This window comes from Rousettus aegyptiacus, unplaced genomic scaffold (assembly GCF_014176215.1).
Source record: "Rousettus aegyptiacus isolate mRouAeg1 unplaced genomic scaffold, mRouAeg1.p scaffold_m13_p_5, whole genome shotgun sequence".
Taxonomy (NCBI): Eukaryota; Metazoa; Chordata; class Mammalia; order Chiroptera; family Pteropodidae; genus Rousettus; species Rousettus aegyptiacus.
The window spans coordinates 84,715,029-84,737,799 of record NW_023416308.1 but is presented as its reverse complement, the minus strand read 5'-3'; the positions used below and the strand labels follow the sequence as shown (position 1 = coordinate 84,737,799).

At 37.7% G+C, this 22,771-nt stretch overlaps 1 protein-coding gene across 2 annotated transcripts in view; it reads right to left on the bottom strand.

The window, feature by feature from the left end:
* The window catches only part of MICAL2 (microtubule associated monooxygenase, calponin and LIM domain containing 2), a 198,102-nt gene that overhangs the window by 14,768 nt on the left and 160,563 nt on the right, over positions 1-22,771 (bottom strand). For both annotated transcript variants that reach the window (XM_016135436.2, XM_016135437.2), the window contains 3 exons: positions 13,453-13,568; positions 10,076-10,168; positions 7,559-7,652 (listed from right to left, as the gene is read on the bottom strand). In XM_016135436.2, coding sequence (XP_015990922.2) covers positions 7,559-7,652; positions 10,076-10,168; positions 13,453-13,568 — 303 coding nt within the window. The remainder of the gene's footprint in view (positions 1-7,558; positions 7,653-10,075; positions 10,169-13,452; positions 13,569-22,771) is intronic.

Below are 22,771 nucleotides of genomic sequence, written 5' to 3'. Positions count from 1 at the left end.
CTCATTGCAGTCTTAATTTATACTTCCCTAATTACTAATGAGTATTTTACTGTGAAATGTGTATTTGTATCATTTGCCTATTCTTATAGTAAGTTGCTTGTCTATTTCTTATTGATTTGTAAGAGTTCTTTACGTATTCTAGAACATTACTTCTTTTTTGGTTATATTTGCATCAATATTTTTTCTAAATTAGTGGTTTATCTTTTCTCGACAGTGTTATAAACTACCAACTTGAGGTCAACAGATTCTTAACTTTTCAGCTTCATTTTTCATATTAAAACTTTTAAATCTTTGTGAAACTGATTTCTTTGTATGGTGTAGGGTAAGGCTGATTTTTTTTTCTTTTTTTGGTATAGAAAACCGATTGCCCCAGAATTACTTATTGCCGATGATCTATAATGCTACAGCAGGCTTACATCAGGTTTTCAAATATGTAAGGTTATATTTAGGTCTTTTGGTGGCCATTAGTAAAGTATTAAAATTGGCTTCATAAAGGTTGTGCACACTTTTCATTAGATTTACTCCCAGGCACTTTATGTTCTTATGTTAATGTTAATGATATATCTTTTTTAAAATTTCATTTTCTAACTGCTTGATACTTAGATATAGAAATGCAATTGTCTTTTAAATTTTGATCTTATAACCAATCACCATCATATAGGCTCTTCTTATTTTTAATAATTTATTTGTATATTCGTTGGGTTTTCCATGTGAATAATTCTATCATCTGAAAAAAAAAAATTTGTTTCTTCCTTTCCAAGCCTTATGCCATTTTTTCCTTGTCTTAATACATTGGCTACGGTCTCCAAGACAATGCTGAATACAAGAGGTGATGGTAGGCATCCTTCTCTGATTATTGATCTTTAAAGAAATGCTTCTAATATTTTACTATTCAACAATGATGCTTGCTGCAGGGTTTTAAAAGATATTCTTCAAATTAAGAACATTCTATCCTCTTCTATTCCATTTTTGATAAAAGTTTTTATCCCAAATGAATATTGAATTTTGTCAAATAATATTTTTTTATTCTATTAAAAAAAATCACATGGTTTTCCTCTTTAATTTGTTAACATGGTGACTGCTGAATTGCCCTTAGATTGCCAAATTTCGAAATTCGATCACATGCTCGTTATTTTATCTTTTTGTATCTTTGCTATACTGGGTTTATATCTGCCCTTTTTATTTCTAATTTATTTTTGTCTTCTATCTTATTTTTAAAAATCAATTTAAGAGATTGCCTTTAGTCTTATTAGTCTTTTTAAAGGACCAACATTTGGCTTGCTTGATTCTCTCTATTTTATCTTTATTCTCAATATCATTTACTTCTGCTCATATATTTATTATTTTCTTTTGTTAGGTTTATTTTGTTTTCCTTTTTCTAAATTAAATTGGACACTTAGCTCATTAATTTTTAGCTTTTCTTCTTTTCTAATAAAAGTACTTAAGGCGATACCCCTAAGCACCACATTCACTGTTTTCCTTTTCATATTCAGTATATTTAAATTTCCAAGTATTTATTTTTGATTCATGAAAAATGTATATTTTTACTTTCTAAATGCCAAGTATCTTTGAATATTGCTCAGTTAATTATATTGTAGCATAGAATGCGGTCTGTGTGATAGAGTCTCTAAGATTTACTTTATGAACTAATATGCTCAATTTTTATAAATCACTACATGAAATAGAGAAGAATATACATTCTCTAATTTGGGGGTGCAGAGTTTCTAAGTGTCCAGTAAATTAAGGGAATTGGTTGCACCGTTCAAATTTATACTAATGTTTTGTCTGCTTGACTATCATTACTTGAGAGATGCACTAAATTCTCCTGCCTTGATAGAAGAGGTTTCTCTCTGTGATTTTATCTTATTTTGAGCCTATTATAGTCAATACACACACACATTTGAAACTGTCATGCCTTCTTGGGGAGTGGATCATTTAAAAATTTTGTGATGACCCTGTTTATTGCTAATTACGGTTTTGGTAATAAAAGCTATTTCACTGTTTTTAATATAATTACCCCAACTTTATTTAGTTAGTATATATTTTGCTATCCTTTTACTTTAAAACTTTCTGTGTATTTATGTTTTATACATGTCTACCAAACAGCTTGTAATTGGGTGTTGTTTTGGTCATTAACCGTCACTACTATTTTTGAGATATAGGCTTGTTTCTTCCATCTTTGTGCTAACTTTTAATCTTTGGTTTTTTTTTTTTCCCCTATGCTTTATTTCTATTTAGAATTGAATTGGGGTTTTTGTCTTATTGATTGTTTTCTTCTTATTCCTTCTCCCTCTGCTTCCCCCAACTGATTTGGAAGTTATACATTTTTATTTATATTCTTGTAGTGATCACACTTAAAATTTAAACAGATATTTTTAATACCTTAGCAATGTCTAAATTAATCAACACCTTAGCCTCTTTTTAAACAATATAAACACCTTGGAATACTTTACTTCTAATCACTCAATTCTCAACTTACATCTATTTTAATTATAATATATCTCTCTTAGTACATCATAGCAGGAAGGTCATGATGTTAAGTTTGATTATGGTTATGCTTGGTTCAGGTTAGGGTGGTATTGCCTCTTCACTTTTACATTGTTTTTCTCCTTGATCATTTTTGTATGCATTTTCCTATTTCTATGAGGTCAGAGTTCTTTTCTGACCATATCCCATTGTATTATGTGGTGAAATAATAATTTCTGTGCTTCCAGTTTTATGGCCACCCTGTATTTAGACAATCAGTCTCCTCTAGGTCCACAGAAGGATCTCAGCCCTTCCCCTGCCCTGATGACCTTTGAGAGCACAGCAATCAGCCACCTGTAATGGCTGACGAGCCTTGAACTGACTGCTTTGCAGTACAGGTATGAAACAAATCATTGTAAAGGTTTACCTAAAAGATGTCCATTCCCTGAAATTTGTCCCCAAATTATGGCAGACTGTCAGAGAGGTGTGCCTCAGAACCACAGTATTTTGTTCTCATTGTTTTTTTTCTTTTTTTTTTTTACCAACAACAAAAATTTTTTTTTGTGGGGTTAACCTTATGAGTCTACACTGAAATCCTAATATGGACCAAGCCTATGAAATGTATCTATTTTATGCATTTTAAAAACTAGTGTAAATATCTTGTAGGGAGTATCGTTGTACATGAATGTGAAGGAATGGACAAATAAATAAATGCAATCTGAGAAATCACTGACCATCTAGCTGTATTTTATAATGATAGGGATTTGAAAAAAAGAAAAACAATTAATATTTTTGAATACCTTCTACATGCTAGCCAATTTTTAAGGTGCTTTACTAACATTATTTCATTTAGTCTTGTTTTTATACCATCCCTATAAGGTTGGTATTATTAGTTCATTTTATAGGTTAGAAAGTTTAGCATGAGGTAACTACTGGATAATGACCACACTGGAATTCAAACTCAGAAGTATGTGACTTTAAGTGAATCACAGAGTTGTAGCAAATCAACCTAAGTTCCTTGCTTGCTTAGCCATCAGTTTTGGAGTCTTGCTCCTCCTGGCCACTCTCTATGAATGGCGTGAGGATTCAAACTCAAGAGCATCTGACCCTAATACCTGTGTTCTTTTCAGGACACCTCAGTGTTACATTATCCAGGAAATTATTAGTCCTTCTGTTCCTCAGCAGCAGTCAAGATAAAAACCACAGAGTGGAAGCCAAACTACTTCCCTCTTCCTGAGTAGGTTTTCATTGCGGTTTCTCTGGTCATAATGTGTACTCCTGCTGCCACCTCCTGGCAACCTTACGTATTCTGATTTTTCTTTGTAAATTCTTCCATGTTTATGAAACAGAAGCCATCTGGTTCTTTAAAAAATAAATAAATAAATAAATAAATAAATAAATAAATAATCAAAAAGCTCAATGCAGACAACCAGCTGGTAAACCTTCTCTGAAGCCTATAAAATTATAAGGGAGGAATAATTTCCGCACACCTCCACTGCGGATAAATCCTTCCTCCTTCAAAAGCACTCTCAGTTTTCGTCAGATTTTACCTGTCTCCAGGTATTCAAAGAAAAGCACAAAATCTGTTATGCAGACTCTCTAAATATGAATGGTGGTCTTTTGCTAAGTTGGGGTATTCCATGGCCCTGGTACATAACAACACTGAGCAAGCACTACATGACATCCAAGAAACCAGTAGGGAACAGGGCCATGCCCAAGAAGAGTCTAAGTGGCTCACAAAGCTCGGGTTGGCCTCCTTACAGAAAGTGAGGCCCAGGGAAGTCAGGCCACTGCATACGCTAGTCCTTTACTCTGGGCAGCCAGGCCCACCAGGGGAATCCATTCCTTTGTCAAGGACATCCATACATAGTGTGCACATGCACACGCATGCACACACACATGCACATTACAGAACATAATGACTTGTCTTCTGGGGTACATTGGTGGGTTCTTCTTTGTTTCTTTTTCCTTGACAAAATGGGGAAAAACCCTTCCCGGGGGTGGGGAAGCTTATTTCTGACTGTTGGGAAAAAAGAAAGCGGGAATTGTTGTCACGACAATTAGGAGCTCATCAAAGCCTCATTTTGCTCATCAGCCATCATTGCCCTCCGTCCTGCACCCCCGCATGTTCCTCTAATTCAATGCTTGCCTAATGAATAACTCCTAGGAACAAAAGACCCTTTCAGGCTGGCGCACATAATTATTAGAGGAGACTTGCATAACTGTCGCAGACTACTCATGTTTTCAGGCCTGTCTCTAAATTTGGTTATTCACAACCTTTATAACTCAGTATTATTGCCTAACTGTGATCATTTTCTAATTATCCTAATAATACCTATTAAATAATTCCCATTAAATTACTTGAGCCAGAACAGCACAGGCCAGCTCAAATACAACTTAACCTAATAAACATTGGTCATTCATTAAGCACCAGGGCAATCTCTTAAAGGGGCTGAATAGAATATTAAACTGTAAAGGAGTATTATTATTGCGCAAATGTTATTACAAGTTAGAGTGTATTAATTTTGATGCCTGGTTTACAGATCTTCCATTTGGTTTCCTTTGGGGTCTCTCTCCATGACTTCACTCTTTTAGTCTTCAGCCCCTGGTTGATGTCACCCACACAAGGACAATCAAGGAGGAAAAGACTCATAAACTTAACAGGGGAATTAAATTACCAAGGGCATAAAGAGAATGAATGGAATCCATCTTCTGGCCAGGTTTAGCACACCTCTGAAAACGCCACAAGCGGCCTAGGTTTCTTTAGCTGATAACTCAAAATAGCCTTTCTTTACATTTGGGGTGGAGATTTTCAGAAGCTTTCAAAATTTAGTTTACAGAATTTAAATCTCGAGCACTAAAGATTAGAGAATCAATTCTTTAAAAGTGTGTGTGTGTGCGCGCATATTTAATAATATTTTGTAAAGTAATATCAGGTAGCATTTATTGAATGCCTACTATGTGACAGACACTTTTCCCGTCAATACTCTTAATTCTCAAAATGACCTGGTAACGTGGAGATTAGTAGCTCCATTTTTCAGATAAGGAATCTGGGGCTAGTGAGGTTAAATGATTTTCCTAGGACCGCACAGCCTAAGCAATGAAACAGCATTTGAACCCGGCGCTCTTCGATGCCTAATAATTCTACTTGCCGCACTATGCCACACTGCCTCTCCAGCAAAATAAAATATGCCCTAGTTTTACTGGTTTATCCTTGTTATTTCTACGGCTCTCGCCGAAGTCAGTGGATTTTAATAAAAAGTGCCAGAGCTTTCTTGATTGGGAATATGATCAAATATCAAGGAAGGGCAGTTGACTGCCAAAGGTCCCGAAAGCAGTTGTAAAGCCAGTCAGTGACTCTCACTCCACGCAGCAAGAAATAGCTATCGTTTCTGTAATAAAGCCTACTTCTGATGAGTAGATTTCAGTTTTCTTTGCACAGAAATGTAGCATATTTTAGTAAGAAAAGAAACAAATATTTATTAATCATCTATCTCACAGGCGGTATACGAAGGCTTTTGCATAAGTTGTTTTAGCCAATCCTCACCACAAATCCAAGAAACAGATACAATTATCGCTCTTACTTTACAAACAAGGAAACTGAGGCACAGAGGGGGAAAGTCAGACCCCAACATTTCCCTGATATTCAGAGACAAGTTAACTATACAGCTGATAAAGCTGAGACCACAGAGCCCCGCACTAGGGCCCCTCCTTGCAAGGCTCTGGGAGCAGTCCTCGAGGTTTCGAGGACATGACTTGGTATGAGCTTCAGGCCTCACAAAACCTGGGTTTGCCTCTGTTAGTGTCATCATTCTCAAATAACTAGACTTTTAAGAGAACTGAAATACTAACCCTTCACTATGTGTTTAACAAGTAACACATTGTTTTCACGGTTGTACAGAGAGACACGTGTTTTCGGTATTTGGTTTTTCCCACTTTATATCCAAAATACAGAATGCTAAAGACATCACATCACACAGTTAAAGAGACAACACTCCCCACAAAATCTAAGGGCCCCCTCTAATTCACTAGCCACCCAGCCACTGGGTGATTTCCAAAAAAAAATGTTAATTTCTTTAAGTAATCATTCACCATAAAACCCTTTGCTGGCTCCTTATTAGTTAAGGCATTTCATATCTTTTTGCATTTTACATATGGCCTTTGCAGGTGCTGCTCCCTCTGCAAGCACAATCTCTTCACCTCATTGGTTAACTCCTGTTCCTCCTGTTTCTCATCTTAGTAGATCACCCCTTCCTGACTACCCCTCTCCCCATATCAGTTAGGAACTCCTTGATTCTGTTCCCCTTGCACCCTAATGCTTGCTTCTATCACAGCACTTGTCCTCCTGTATTGTCATTTATTTCTTTACATGTTTGTCCTTTGATGGACTATAAACTTCTCAAAGGCAGAAACTGTGTTATGCTCATCATTCTAGACTGACTATCTTCATGTCCAACTTATCGTAAGTCTTCAGCAGGTAAATTCTGTTTGACTCTGAAGCTATCCATGGAATAGTTACTATTTAGTGATTTATTGTGTATCAGGCAATGTGCTAATTCATATTTACACATATATGGATTAAAGAAGAATATACACACACACACACACACACACACACACACATCGGCTCTATAAAGTAGAAAACCACTATACCCCACCTTAGAGGAAAAAAAACAAAGTTCATAACAATTTAGAATGTGACTGGCTCAAGGTCATATAGTGAGTAAAGGGAGAAACCAGGATTTTGACTCCAAGTCTGGGCTTTGAATCATCACTACCGACATTGCTCGAATGCCCACATATTTCTCCAGAATTTATCTTAACCCTTGAATTGCAAAGAATATTTGCACGAGCAGAGGATAACTGGACAGACCAGAAACCCAGTGGCCAGGCCCCCAGGCAATTTCCAATGGAACCACCAGGTTGATTGTAAAAATGTGAAGCAGTTGTGGATTTAGCACTGAACGCTGATGTTGACAGCTCCACAGAAAGTGACAAAGAGCCCCCGTTCCCCCAGATGGTTACACCGGCACTGTTCTCAGACCACAGACACGGCCCAGGCCTGGGGCCGTGGATGCTCTGGGAAGCCTACCTGCTTCTCCTCTCAGCGCCTTTTCCAGCCTCACGCCCTGGATCTCGGAAGCCCGCTGCCGTTCCTCCACCTCCTCCAGCTGCCTCTGGATGGCCTGCAATGCCGAGATCTTATGTCACATGGGACTCTCGAGGTGCTGAGTCACACAAGGGGGCCAGTTCTGCCACTTACTTTTCAAGAGGAAGAAGTGCTTTAACTTGCGATGTCACCTTCTTGATTAACTGGGTCAGAAGCTCTGAATTTCCAAACAACTAGAACCTGACATTTTCCTTCTCTAGTACGAAAACGTAAAGCAAGGAATCTGTGTGTAAGCTCAGTTTTCCCCAAGTGGACATTAGAATAGGCCCCTTTGACCAGCCCAGTCGCCCAGGTCTGCTTTCAGGCAGAGGCTGCGAGGTTAGGCAGGTGGTCCTCATGGCTCCTGGACCCCTCAGAGCCAGCCTCTGACTATGATATAGTGGCTGGAGCTGCAGCCATTATTCAGAGTAACACAAGGACTCTGAGGCCAAAGACAGGGCACACTCAGAGTCCATTTTCCTACAAAGAACCAGCAGATCCCACTCAAGAAGCTTATCTGGAGCAGGAGACCTGGGCCAACTCCTGGAGCTGGTCTTTCTTTCTCGGTTTGTCTGGCTCCTGTCCTCAGCTAGAGATTGTATCTATTCCTTCCACACCACGATGCCCAGGGGTCTTTTACTACCAGTGTACTGGTTTTGTTATTAGCAAGTTGTTAAGACACAAGATGTTTATTCCATTAAGGGGCAACCTCACACCCTCCCTTAGACTCACCACCAGCACCTATTAAGGTTTGGGGCCATGACTGTGTTCACATTCTCAAGAGAGGCATTAGTTATGCCTCTCTTGTGTATATTAGGAAGAAAAATTAGGGAAAAGCCTTTCTAATGCACATTTTGTTCATCCCAAGTTTCTCTGCTTTCAGACACCATGCTGCCAAAAGGCACATCTCTTGGCAGAACAGACTTTGCACCTGGCAGGCCAGGTATATTAAAGGAACTGGCAAGTGTCGGTGCAGATAGAATGTGGGTGTTTCTCCTCCTCTACCTTACTCCAGCTCTCTCTTGCTTCCCTTCCTCTTTAACTCTGTATCTTTGAGTCTCCACGGATTCAGGAATACCATCACCAAAGCACCTCCAATATCATGAAGAGGCCTGAGCGGGGATGGGACCTGAGTAGCCTCCTGGCTCTCTCATGCTGGCTAAGACTGCTTAAGCCCCAAGCATAAAATCTGAAATAGATGGAAATTCTATCTAAAATTACTTGCAATTTTATGCCCATTTCCTGTCTCTCTTTTAAAGGTAACTATATCTTCATAAATCCATCTCTTGCTGGCATGGTATAGAATTGCTAAAGGAAGGAAAACAGTTAAATAATTTTATTACTGATTACTTTGCAATTATGGCTACATGGTTGTTATGGATTGAATAGAGTCCCTCTCCAATCTATGGTATGTTGTTAAGGCAGCCCAAGCTAGCTACTATAGGGGTTATTCTTTAGGAACTAGGGGTGAAAATCTCAAAGATTAAAAAGGGCTGCAAATTAGAACTCAAAAGGCCATCATAATCCTTCTCTTATCATCACTTATTGTCTGGAGTGAAAATATAAGGAGGGGAAATTGCTGAGTTTGCCAATCCATATCATAAAGACTATCTTGTTCTCAAAAGGGAAAGCTGAAATGTTTCAAAGAAACCTGTTTCAGAAGTGGAGAGTGGACAGAGGGGGAGGGTGATGGAAATTTCCCCTGTCCACTAGGTGAAAAGGGTCGCTCCCAAGTCAGTCACTGTGAAGGGAGGTTGGATTCAGAAACAACTCGCAGGACTACCTGGCCAGGTAAAGGGACTAACTGGAAAAAGGGATGTAAGGGTGCATTGGATTAATATGAGTGGTCGTTCTAAGTCCTTTTGTCCTAAAACCTAACTGTCCTTCAAGGCTAGTTTTGGGGTTCTTAGGGAGAGGGAAAATGCCTTGCCTTTTTGTTTCACTTTGCCTGTCTGTGATAGAGGTGGGCAGATCAATCCAGGCAGAAATGTTTGGAGTAGGCCAGGAAATCTACCAGAACGCTGCACGCTTATGTTTCCAACTAGCTCTGAAATAAAGATAGTTCCTAATAGCTGTCAATTCAGCAAAGACACTTTCAGGAAGTTGGGGAAAGAGTCCTGACAGAGGTCAGAACTAAGGCCACTGCTATGTGGCACTTAAAGTCTGGAGTGGTTTCCAAGGCTATGTATCAGCTGCCATTTCAGGCTCACTTTGCATGTCTGCAGATAGAAGGGTAGCTGGGCTTGGGATAGCTCCACACCTGGGCTCTCCAGGCCCCAGAATCCCACCAGGGATTGAGCCAGGGCCTTCAGAGTGGCCACGAACATGGTCACTCAGAGAAGAGAAATTGACCTCTCTCCAGCCTGCCTCCCCCAGTGCAATATAGACTTCCAAAAGGCTTCCGGTTCCAGACTCCCAGGATGTCAGACCCACTCACTCATCTCGAGTTTGTTTTCTTACCTGAGCTTTATGAAGTCTTTTTAATTCTTCTTGCTTAGCCAATTGTTTTGTTGCTTTTTCCAGCTTCCGTCTTCTTCTAAGTGTCTTCCTCTCCTATAAAAATCAAGAGAAGAAAACTTATGTCTATTACATGTGTGTATGTGTGTAGGAGTATATACATATTTATACATTCTGTACATACAAAATAAATGTTAAAATTGGGCACTTTTTTTTGTGAGTTTGCCTTCTCTGAGCATACATATCAATTTTCTACATTAGAATAAGGATAAGAGCATGCTAGAGAGTTCTTTTTAATACTGGCAGAAACAAATGTGGAATTAAAATTTTGCTACAGCTAGGCTGGTGCCTGGGTATTCAATAAGTGTGGGTGAACTGAATATTTGTACATTAAAAGTACCACAGATCCACGGGTGGGAAATAGATCTAACTGGCCTGGCCCCAGAAATTGCCAGAGGAATCTGGGTCCATGACAGAGGTTAGAGATTGTGCCTTAAAAGCATGCACCTTTCCAGGGCTTCATGAATCCTTGTCATTCTATCACCCATTCCATGGAGAGACCATCCCTCTCCTTAGGAAAGCACCACCTTTCAGAGTTCATAATGTCTACAGATCACCAGTGAAAACAGGTATCTCAATGGTGAAATTTGTTTTTTCCACAATTCTTCTTAGGATCTAGAATCCCAAAGAATTCATCCTTCTCTTCATCCTTGGAAGGATATTTTGGCTCTCAGAACTCAAACTTATTCCATATAATATCATCTCTATTTCTAGGGGATGACTTCCAGATTGACTGTCAATCTGAACCGAGGTTCCAGGCCATTTGGGAGATGGAACCCCTCTATTAGGCATCCAGGACCTTTCTGGAAAGCAGGGGGGAGAGTATGGTGGAGATCACTGGTAGTTGTTATCCAGAGATTATCTAACTCAATCTATGAAGAGTCAGTTCATTTAACAAAAAGCTCTTCAGTTTATGATATACTAATTTTATATAATCCCAGTATTTATTGAATACTATGTGCCAGACACTGTACTGATTACTTCACATCTTACTTATCCCTTAAATAGACTTATTTTACAGATAAGTAAATCAAAACTCAGGGAGTCAAATAACTTGCCTAAGACGACACAATTAGTAATTAGTAGACGCAGGAGGTAACCCCAGGTAACCCGAATCCAGCATTCACATTTTCGTCTCTTCTATTCTACCTTTCCTGTGCCAAATACTGTGAAGGCACATCAAGGACCTCTGCTTTATAGAAATTGCAAAGTTTCCCCTAAATTAAGACCATTTTATACAATTTCAAGGGAGGCTGTGTTAACAGCCTCCCATTGTCTTAGCATTTCCCAGCAGCAAAGCTGCCAAATCTCAACTGCTTTCTCAAGGGTCAGCAAAACAGAACCAAGAGGAGGGAAGAAAGTCCTTTGTGGCATTTTATTAAAAGATGTTGACATAGAAATGAAGGATGATTTATTAATACTCTTATAGACTTCTGATGTGCCAGGCACAGGTCCTATGTCCTCAGTGATGGTGATGATGATGCAGAGAGAAGAAGAAAGACTAAGGGCTAAAGACGAAGAAGAAAAAGGACAGAGAAAGGAGCAATTTGGCAGGACCAGGAATGCGCCTGCCCCAGTCTCTCGGACCCAGGCACTGGTTTGGGAGCAGAGGCAGCGGATGGGGAGGGGCAAAGCAAAGGGAAGAGGTGGAGTGTGGATATCCTGTCTCTAATTTCCTGTGGAAAGGTTCATTTGAGCTGACATGGGCTCTGTGCCACATGTCTGGGGACACACCTGTGTGAGACTGAAGAGATAAAGAAATAAGAAGGGAAAAAACTACCTTCATCCCTTCAGTGCAAGCCCTTAAAAAGTCGTCAAGAAGAAACCCTTCGTCCAGCTCGCCTTCCTGTAAGAGTGGGCCACATCCGCAGCCAGGTGGAGCAGGCAAGCTTTACCTTGCTGCAAGCGGAAGTGGTGCCGAGCTCTGTTCTGGGCAAGCAGGGAATAAGTGGCTATTTGCAAGGCTTGCCTGAGATATCATGGTTTAGCTATCTCGATGTGTTTGGGCCACTCCATTCTTTTATTCTACGTGAGTGTCAGGATGGCCGACGCCAGGACCTCTACCTTATTTGAACACAGAAATAACTCAGGGTCATTCAAATGGATGAGAGGGGCAGTAAGGAAACCCCAGAAATCAACAGAACACATAGAATTCATTTGTTCTGAGTAACGCAACCATCAGAGATTGGTTCACATGTATCATCTTATTTATCCATCAAATTACACTTATTTTAGAAAATTAGGAGTCCATACATACTCACATACTCTCTTTCTCTCTCTCTCTCTCTCTCTCTCTCTCTCTCGCGCGCGCGCGCGCGCGCGCGCGCGCACACACACACACACACACACACACACACACACACACACACGTGCGCGCATGCGCCATGCCTCAGCCCCCTCCTGACTTGCTCCAGTCTGGGCCATGAGGAGCTGAAACCCCTGAGTGACTTGAGATGATGCCAAAGCAACTAGTGCCAGATATGGAAAAGTTGAGTCTAAGTAAATAAATTTGGTTCTCTCCCTTTCTCCTCAGATCCTCACTGCTCCAAAAAATAAACAAAGCCAGAGCAGTGAACCGCGCCTCTGTCTCCCCAGGAATCATTTTGGGTCCCGCCATTCGGCCTTCGCAGCCCTAGTGCCACCGCTTCAGCCCCGGTGTCTCTGTGTATGTGACCCACAGACACATTTAAATACATATAACAGTGTTCGTATTTTTTTAATCTATGGGAATGAGAGTTGCTTCAAGTGTTCTCCAGAAACATTAATGTTCATTAAGTGATGAGGAGGAGGAGGACTGCCATCTCCCCAGCCAGCACACAGCTAGTCCCTTCCACAACAGGGATCCTTGGAGTATTCATGTCTACATGCAACTGCATGGTTCATTTCATATTTCTGATTAGAATAAACATAACATTTTCCATGCAATCTGCCTCAAGTGCTTCTTAAATGAAGCTGTGCGTCCCCTAGGGAAATATGCATCTGCTTGTTGTAATTTTTTCAATAGTTTGCTTGTTGGACCACAAATTAAACCCACTTTAAGAGCTGCAGTCACCAAATGGTTTCAAGTTAATATGTCAGTTTTTTTTTTCCCCTCCTCAAATTTACATCTCTGAGAGAGGCAAGCTTATAAAAATTAACGACAACAAAAAAGATAATTCTTGGGGTCTTCCAGGTAAAAATAAAAGCAGCTGCTGTCAGATGCAATGAAATGTGACCCTCCTAATGAAACTACCACAGCTGGAGCCCACATTGGGTTTGAAATCTGGATGGTAAACAGCCCCGCAAGCCAAAGCTCCCTTTGGTTTGCCAAGTGTTGTTACCTTTGACCTCAAGAAAGGCTGGGGATCAAACTCTTCATCTGCAGAGGAGGAGGTGGTGGAAGAGGTTGGAGAGGTAGCCCCTGTCACCTGCAACCCGTTCAGGATGTGCTTGGGATCTGAAATGAGAACAGAAAACTCACTGAACTCCTAGCTTTTTTTTCTTATTAAGTGACTCAAAGCTGCCTCTTCCTCCTCCCTTCTCTCCCCATTCTCTTCCTTTCTGCCCTCCCCTCACTGCACCTGCCGTAAGCATGAGACGGCAGTACCTAAGGGCAACTGAAAATTTGGCCCTCCACGTTAATTACATTTCTGGGTCCCTGCCAAGAGCTTTGCAGCTCTCTCCTCATGTTAAAAATAAAGGTATTATGCAGAAATCAATTAATTCCTTAAACACCTTTTATATGGTACACAGCTTAGAATGCATCCAGAGATGAAATCTATTATGAAAACGCTTGTCTGAAGTTAGCTGAGTTACCTAAATGCTTGTGTAAGGTTTGTTCTGCAAAGTAATTGAATGCAAAAAAGTCGGAGCCAGCTCTTAAACAAATCGCCCTTCTGCGGCTCACAGCATCTGGCACCCATTTTTACTACATGACATCTGCTCAGTGTAAAAGAGCTGGCGTCAGAATGTCTGGTCATAGAAAAAAAAAATCCCAAATGTAATCAGAAGCAAAAGGACTCTAAGCCTAAGGTTTTATCACATAGTCTCATGCAACATAAATATTTCATTAATTATGGCTAAACAAATGCCACTTTTATTTTCCCAACTTGCAGATATTATCACATCATTGAAGTGATGATCCAAATGCCAGGAAAGGCGGTTTAGGATAGGGAGGGCTCAACAATGCAGGGTCCATGGGAGAGCTGAGGCTGAGGGGATATGCCAACTTCCAAACAAGAGGTAGATGGTTAGAGGCAGCAAAGTGTCCGTGCTCACTAGAATCTCTTTGTGATCTGGCTGGGGACCAAGTGTGATCAAGTCTTCCAGGTGTCTTAGGAAGCTTTTATTTTTCTCAGCAAGAATATCTGCCCCTACACTTGATGCAGAGTTAATGATTAATATCTGGATTAACACACTCTGGACATTGAATATCAGAACCAGCTAAAACTCCATGATAGGAAGTTTACTAATCTTTACTCTGCTATGGCAGCTTAAATCTGAACAGAAATATGTATTGGGTGGAGAGGAAGCTAATTCTCTCCAGTCTGCCTTTTCCTCTTCATAATTTTCAACTATTTACCCCTGGAGGAGAGGCCAAGTTTTAAAAAATAGAAATAAGTTTAACCTCCAGAAGCACATTTACATACACTGTTATTCAAAGCAAAATAATGCAAAACATCCAATAACACAGCCTCTCTGGGGAGGGAGTTAACTGTTTTCCACTTTAATTTGCCAGATGGGAAAGCTCAGGTGAAGATAGAATCAGGGAACAGCATAATAACGGAGGAGGCATTGTTAGTGGTGAGCTGAGATTGTTTCTCAGTTGCAGCCAATAAATTACCACTGGGTAATTTATTCAGAGTGTGTGAGTTTGAGGAACTAACTTTTACCTCCCCGAGTTTCTGGGGATCATAATTTCTAACATGCAGATTTGCTATACAAGATTAAAGACAATCAACGTAAAGAGTCTAACACAGTGCCTGGTTCATTGGAGGTGCTTAAATGAATGTTGTTCTCAGCATTAGAAACAGCCACTGCCTCATCATTGTTATTGATCCAAATTAACAATACTGCAGTATCAGTTAAACTGCCTGATTGACCTTTATTTAATGAAAGAAGTATAACAACCTAAGGTTGAGACTTTTTCTAACTCCCAAAAACAAATTTAATATTTCCATTTTGACAACAAGGAGAAAATATTTCCAAATATAGTGCATTTCTTAAACTTATAGCAAAGTTATATAAAGTTATATGTGTGCCTCTGAATCTCTTCCCCTTTACCCTCTTCCATCATCGAACCATCCATTCTAGAAGTTTACTTTTCATTTGCAAAGTTTAAAAAACTTGGCAGCATTGTTTCACTCTGGCTGCAATGAAGTGACTGATTCTGAGATTGCTCTCCCACCACAAAGCCCTAGAAGTCAGGACGAAATATATGAAGCAGCTGTTTCCAGGCATCAGACAATGGGCAGGGCAGAACTGTGATAAAGGCAGGAACAGAAACAAATGAAGTAAGCCCTACAATCACAATAGCTTCCTCTGCCTAGAAGCACTATTTTCCAGACCACAGTGCAGGTAGGAAGAACCTTAACAGAACATAAGCTGACTCATTGGGTTGAGAAACAGATCAGAGTTTGAGTGGGCAGGGGCAGTTGGAATGTGTGAGGGAGAGCACTGGAGGGGAGGAAGCTATGCAGAAAAAGAACTTCAGAAAGGAACACAGAGGTTCCCTTGAGTCTATTGCTTAACAGTAAACTATAAATGCATAGAGAGAAACTGCATGAGGTTGGGCAAATAACTGCTGGGGAGTTATAGGCTAAATTATCTCCAAAGCTTTTGCAGGAGTGGGAAGCGTTCAAGTTTTACCCAACCAGGGTAGAACAAACATTGGGGGACATTAGGAAAGACCACAGAAGAGTCTCACTTTAGCAATAGGGATAAATGAGTCCTAGCCTAGGGTAAAGGTTATTATAGACTCACTTGAATAAGCTGAAAAACAAGCCTTGAAAGAAATTAACTGGTCTGCAAGTACTTTAATGCCTTTCCATACATTTATTTCCTACTTAATATTCTTTAAATGAAGAAACAAAACCTAGACCTGCTATGTAATGCAACAGTCACAAAATCTAGCAGCCAGTAAATAATTACTAGATATGCAAGAAAAAAAAAAAAGGACAATGAGTCTGATAATCAAGAGAAAAATCAATTAATAAAAGCAGACTCAGAAATGATAGAGATGTAAAAGAAAACATGAAAAGAATGAAAGAAGTATTTTAAAAGAACCAAATGGAGCCTATATAGATAAAAAATACAAAATCTAAAATACAAATTTCACTGGATCAGCTTAATAGCAAATCAAAAACATTCAGTAAAATTAATTAATAGCAATATGAATTATCCAAAATGAAGCACAGAATAAAAATACTAAAAAATAAACAGAATCTCAGTGACTGTGTGACAGTATCAAGTGGCCTAAATAAAATATATGTGGAGTGCCAGAGGAGATAGGGAGAGATAGGAACGGAAAAAAGTAGTCGATATAACATTGCTACAAATCATGCAAATTTCATGAAAATGATAAAACCACAGTTCCGAGCGGCTCAATAAACTACAGGGTACAAACTACAAATGCAAAGAAAAATCATAGCAAAGCTCATGATGATAAAATTGCTAAAAACCTTATAGAAAAGTTGAGAATCAATGCTCTAAGATCTATTTCAAGAAGCTGGAAAAAGAACTACCCATTGAACTTAAAGAAACTAAAAGGAAAAGAGATAATCAAGAAGAAATAATGAAAGACAATAAGACAATGCAGAAATACAATAGAAAATTACAAAACAAAAATTTGGTTCTTCAAAAAAATAATAAAATTGATAACTTCCTAAGAAGAATGACCGAGAAAAAGATATAGAAAACAACAATTACCAATATTTGAAATAATAAAGTCATACAGAGTATTAAAGAAAGCTGTTACATAAACTATTTTATGACAATTTGAAGATTTAGATAAAATGGAGAAATTTATTGAAAAACACAATTTACCATAAAAACTGACATAAGAAGAAACAGAAAATCTGAATACTTATATATCTATCAAAGAAATTGAATCCATAATTAGAAACCATTCTACAAAGAAAAGCTAGGGTATATGACTTCACTTGTGTCCAAATGTTTAAAAAATAACACCAATGTTAAAGCAAACAAACAAACAAAACTTTTTTCAGAGAATAAAGATGGAACACTTCCCAACTTGTGTTATGAGGCAAGTGTAAGGTTTGATAACAAAATTTAACAAGGATATTGCAAGAAGGAAAACTTCCAGACCAAATCTCTCATGAACATAGGTGCAAAACTACTAAAAACAGTTAACAAATCAAATATGATACATGAGAAGATAATATGTTACGACCAAGTTGAGGTTACCCCAGGAATTCAATAATGGTTTAACATTTTAAAATCTATATAAAATGCAATCAATGTAATTTAGCACATTACTGATTAAAGTAAAAAATATATATATATGACTATCTCATTAGATGTAGAAAAAGCATTTGATTATTCATGATAAAAACTCATAGTGAGCTAGGTTAAAGTGAAACACAATTCAATCAAAAGCAAAAAGTTGTGCTTAATACATTTCGTTAAAAACATTTTATGCTGTTTCAGTTTTTAAATTTAAATTTGTTAAAATTAAATAAATCAAAAATTTAGTTTCTTACACTAGCCATATCTCAATTTTGAAATAGAGGCTACCATATCGGACAGCACTGTTCTACAGGTAATATAGAACGACATCTTTATAACCTTGGAGTAGGGAAAGATTTCCTAAACAGGATGCAAAGTCATTAACAATAAAGGAAAACATTAACAAATTTGGCTTTATTAAAATAAATACATTTTCATCAAAAGACACACTTAGAGAGTGAAAAAGTGAGCCAAAAAGTGAGTGAAGATATTTACAGTGCATATATCTGACAAAAGACTTACATCCAGAATCTACCCAGATTACAAATCGATAAGGGCTGTTTACACAGCAAAAAATATGAGCACAACACTAGAATAGAGACTGAATACCGGAGAATATCTAAAAAAGTAATGGAACATCATTACTAGGTAAAATGCACATTAAAACCATAATGAGATGCCACTACATCTTCATAAAAATGGTGACATTGGAAAAACAAAACTGACACCGTCAAGTGTTGGCAAGGATGTGGGTTAAGGGGAGCTCTCACTTCCTGCTGGAGGGTATATACATTGGCACGACCACTTTGGAAAACTGTTTTACAGTATCTTCTAAAGCAAACTATACATGCCTACACCATACCTGAGGTGTATACTGACAAAGATTCTCTCTTTGAACAAACTATAGCCAAGCTCCTCCAAGCCCTTCTCTTGCCTAGGCCTTAACCTTGGTCTATAAAAACTACAGATCTTCAACATAAATTTTTAACCCACTCACTCTTCCTACATTAAAAAACTAACATAGTAGGTTTAAGGAGGCTAGCCCTCCTTAAAGTACTACTTGAGAAAACTCAAGGGTGACAAAAGAATGTATTGTTTTTATAAATACTTTCCTGACAGTCCTTTAAAATGCAACCATCAGGAAGGATAGAGCCTCTGTCTTCTCCTGGTCTCTGTGGGAGGATAGCATCCTAACTTCCATAACTGCCAGATAACAGACACAGCAGGCCTAATCAGCATCTGCAATGACAAGCCTTTTGTAACTTTTCACTTCTGACTCTGCTGAGCTCTCTACCACTATTCAGCCTCTCTCCCTACTCCTTCATTCTCCCGGTAGAACACCAAGCCACTTCCATAAAAATCAAAGCTGAGTTCAGTTCATGCTGGACATTCTTCCCTACTGCAGTAGTATACTATAATTAAAATCTGTTCTTACTACTTTAATTAGTATATGGCTTTGTTTATGTTTGAAATTACCCAAAAGAAAGGATATATATGGGTGCTCAAAGCTGCATTATGCACAGTAAAAACAATTGAAAATAACCTAAGTAGCCAGCAACAGAATGCACAAATAAATTGTAGCATATTCATACAAGAAAATAAAAATGTAGCAATGAAAAAGAATGAACCACTACTGCATATAACTATAAGGGTATATCACAGCCCCCCCCCCACCATACATAAAGTTTACTGAAAGAAGTCACGCACAAAGGAATATATACTTGTATAGTATTAGTTTTCTACTGTTGTGGAATTACTGAACACAAATTTAGCAGCTTACAAGGGCACCCATTTATTATCTCACAGTTGTGTATGTCACTAGTGCAGGCACACACTTCAACAGGGTCCTCTACTCAACATATCACACAATGCTGCCATCGAGGTGTCTGCTGGGCTGGGTTCTCACCTGCAGCTCAGGGTTCTCTTCCAGCTCACTCCAGTTGTTGGAAGAATTCAGTTCCTAGTGGTTGTAGTACATAGGGACTGTTTTCTAGCTGGCTGTCAGCTGGAGGTTGATCTTAGCTCCTAGAGGCCCCCTGTCCCAGGCCCTCTCGCAATAAGACAGTTTAATTCTTTGAGACCAGAGGGATCATGTACCACTCGTGCAGAAGTTTCTGACTTGAGGCATGGCCCAGTCTTTGTTAACAGCTTTCCCGATTAGGTTAGGCCTACCTAGGATAATCTTTCTTTTCATTAACTTAAAGTCAATTGGTTTAGAGTGCAATTCCTTTTGCAAAATCCCATAACTTAATCATAGGTATAAAATCCATTATACTCATATTGCCCCCATACTCAAGAGGATAAAATTATACTGGGCAAGTCAACCAGGGGTAGGAAACATGAGGCCCTCTTAGAATTCTGCCTACCACAATCCTAAATGATTCAATTGTTATAAAGTCAAAAATCTACAAGAATAATCTAAGATGATAAAAGTCAGATAGTGCTTTTTGTTTGGTGGCACGTGTATTTGGGAAGAAGCATGAAGGAGGCTTCTGAGTGCTGGCCATGTTCTGTATCTTGATCTCAGAGGTGATTACACATATGTGCACTTTATAAAAATTCATCATTTGTGTGCTTAATATTTGTGTATTTTATTGTATGTATGTTATACTGCAATAACAATTTTATGTAAAAATAAAAAAGAGAGGTTCTCAGGGCACCTTTGTTAATTATATGCAAGAATAATAATTAGCATTAAAACAATGTGTATATAATAGGCACTGGTAAGTACCTGAAATCAGTTCATATCCCTCAGTAATTTAAACATTGAGAAGTTTATGTATACTATTAATTTACCTAGAAAATTGTGAAAAATAAGAAAAATTAAATTTCAGCTGGCCTTTATGCAAGTGATCATAAATTCAAGATATTTCAATTTGAATGACTTTTGAAAGTTTCTCACTTTCAATGTGAATGTTTTCTCTCTCCGTTGCATGGAAGTATACACCTATAATTTAAGTGTGGAGAGAGCTATGTCTATGTGTTTGGTGGATTAGGCAGGGAAATAAAAGGAAACTAATGGGTCTGATCTGATAAATCTTAACTTTCTTATGATATTGATTTAAAAACATCTGAGAGAAACACAAAACTTTTCTATGACATGGGCCTACACACTATTTTCAGAGCGGGTCAACCTTAACCTAATTCCGTTCTCTACATTCCCATTCTGTTCCAAGTCAAGAAAGTCATACCATTTCCTAATGAATATAAATGAATGCAACTGTCCATGATAACTAAATAAGGCAAACACATTTACCCCAACTTATTGTAATCAGCACATACAGAAATCAAATAAACATAAAATAAATGAAATAAAAGTCAATCTCACCTATGAATTTGATGCAAAAACCTTAAATAAAATGTTGAGTAAATGGAACAAAAAAGTATATCGAAATAAGAAAACATTATGACCACGTGGTATTTATTTCAGCAATGCAAGGATGGTTCAATATTAGTAAATCTATCAGATAATTCATATTAATCATACTAAGGAGAAAAAGATCATACAATCATCTCAAAAGGTGCCAAAATGATATTTGATAAAATTTAATATCCATTTGTGATTAAAAATGTAGTTGACTATGTTTGCAGGTTAGGGATATCTACCACCCATGTATTAGAAAACTGGCATATTAACGTAAGTCAGCCCTCAACATATTTGGATTCCCAATTGCCAGTTGACCCTTGAACAACATGAGTTTGGACTACTTGGGCCAAACTGAAAAAAAAAATTACATATACATTTGAACCTGCTCAGTTCAATCATGCATTCATCAAGGGTCAACTGTATTTTTAATAAAATAGGACTAGATAGCTATTTCCTTAAAATGATTAAATACACCTGGATAAGCCCAGAAACTAGCTTAAATGGGAAAACTTATTCTCACTAACAAGACACATTCTCATTAAGATAATGTAATAAGGAAACCATTGTCACTACTTTTATTTAATAGTATTCTGAAGGTTCTGGTAACCAAAGAAATTAAAGAAACAAAATAAATCAGACATGTATAACTTTAAAACAAGAGAAAATATTATCATTATTTGCGCATGTTATGATTGTATACTTAGAGAGGACCAGGAGAAGTCACTGAAAAATTTTTACAAGCAAAGTGGATTCAATAAAATGAATGGGTACAAAATCACTACACAGATAACAATAACTTTCATATATACAACCAAGAGTAACAAGATAAAATGGAAATACTTATAATAGAAAAAAAAAACTAAACATGTCTAACAATAAATATGCAAAATCTATATGATATAAAGTTTAGAATATTCCTGAAGGTCATGAATAAAGATATGAACAAATGGAAAGTCAGTCCATATCATAAGATTGTAAATTCTTGCCAAGTTAGTTTGTAAACAACTCAATCTCATAAAAGTACTCACAGGATTTTTGGGGGGGATACATAGACAAGCTGATACTAAGTTCATATAGAATATAGGACAGGAAGAGCCAGGAAATTTCTGAAAGATCAATAATAGAATATTCTATCTGATAATGTAGTACATAAATTTAAAATATGTATAAATATATAAACCAAAATAATTAAAATAGGTGCTACTGATACATAAAAGACAATTCAATAGAACATAAAAGATGGTGTAGAAATCAGTCCAAACACAAGAATCTGATATATGATCAAGATGTCATCTCACGTGAGAGGAAAAAGATGGATTATTCATTAAATTATTTTAGAATAACCAGAGAGACATCTAAAAAAAAGGTTAGATCCATATCTCACATTTCATAGTAGGATAATTTCTTGATGTAACTATTTAAAAGCAAAAAAAATTAAAAACAAAAGACTAAAAAGCACTACATGAAAGTTCTGTAAACTTGGATAAAGCTCTCTCTAAACTTTTGTATAAAGCCCAGAAGCTATAAAATGAGAAATTGCTTAAAACTACTATATAAAAGTTAAAAATGCATATGACAAAAAACACCATAAACAAAATTAAACACAAACAAGAAACTCAGAAAAGTATTTGTAATATATGTCACAAAATAAGGCTAAATTTCCCTTTTAAGAGAGTTCCTACACATCATTAAGAAAAATACCAGCAACCCAACAGAAAACTAGCTAAAGAACAGGAATAATAATTCACAGAAAAAAATACAAATGACTCTTTAATATATAAAAAAGAGATGTTCAATCACCTATGAGATTGATAAAGATTAAAAAA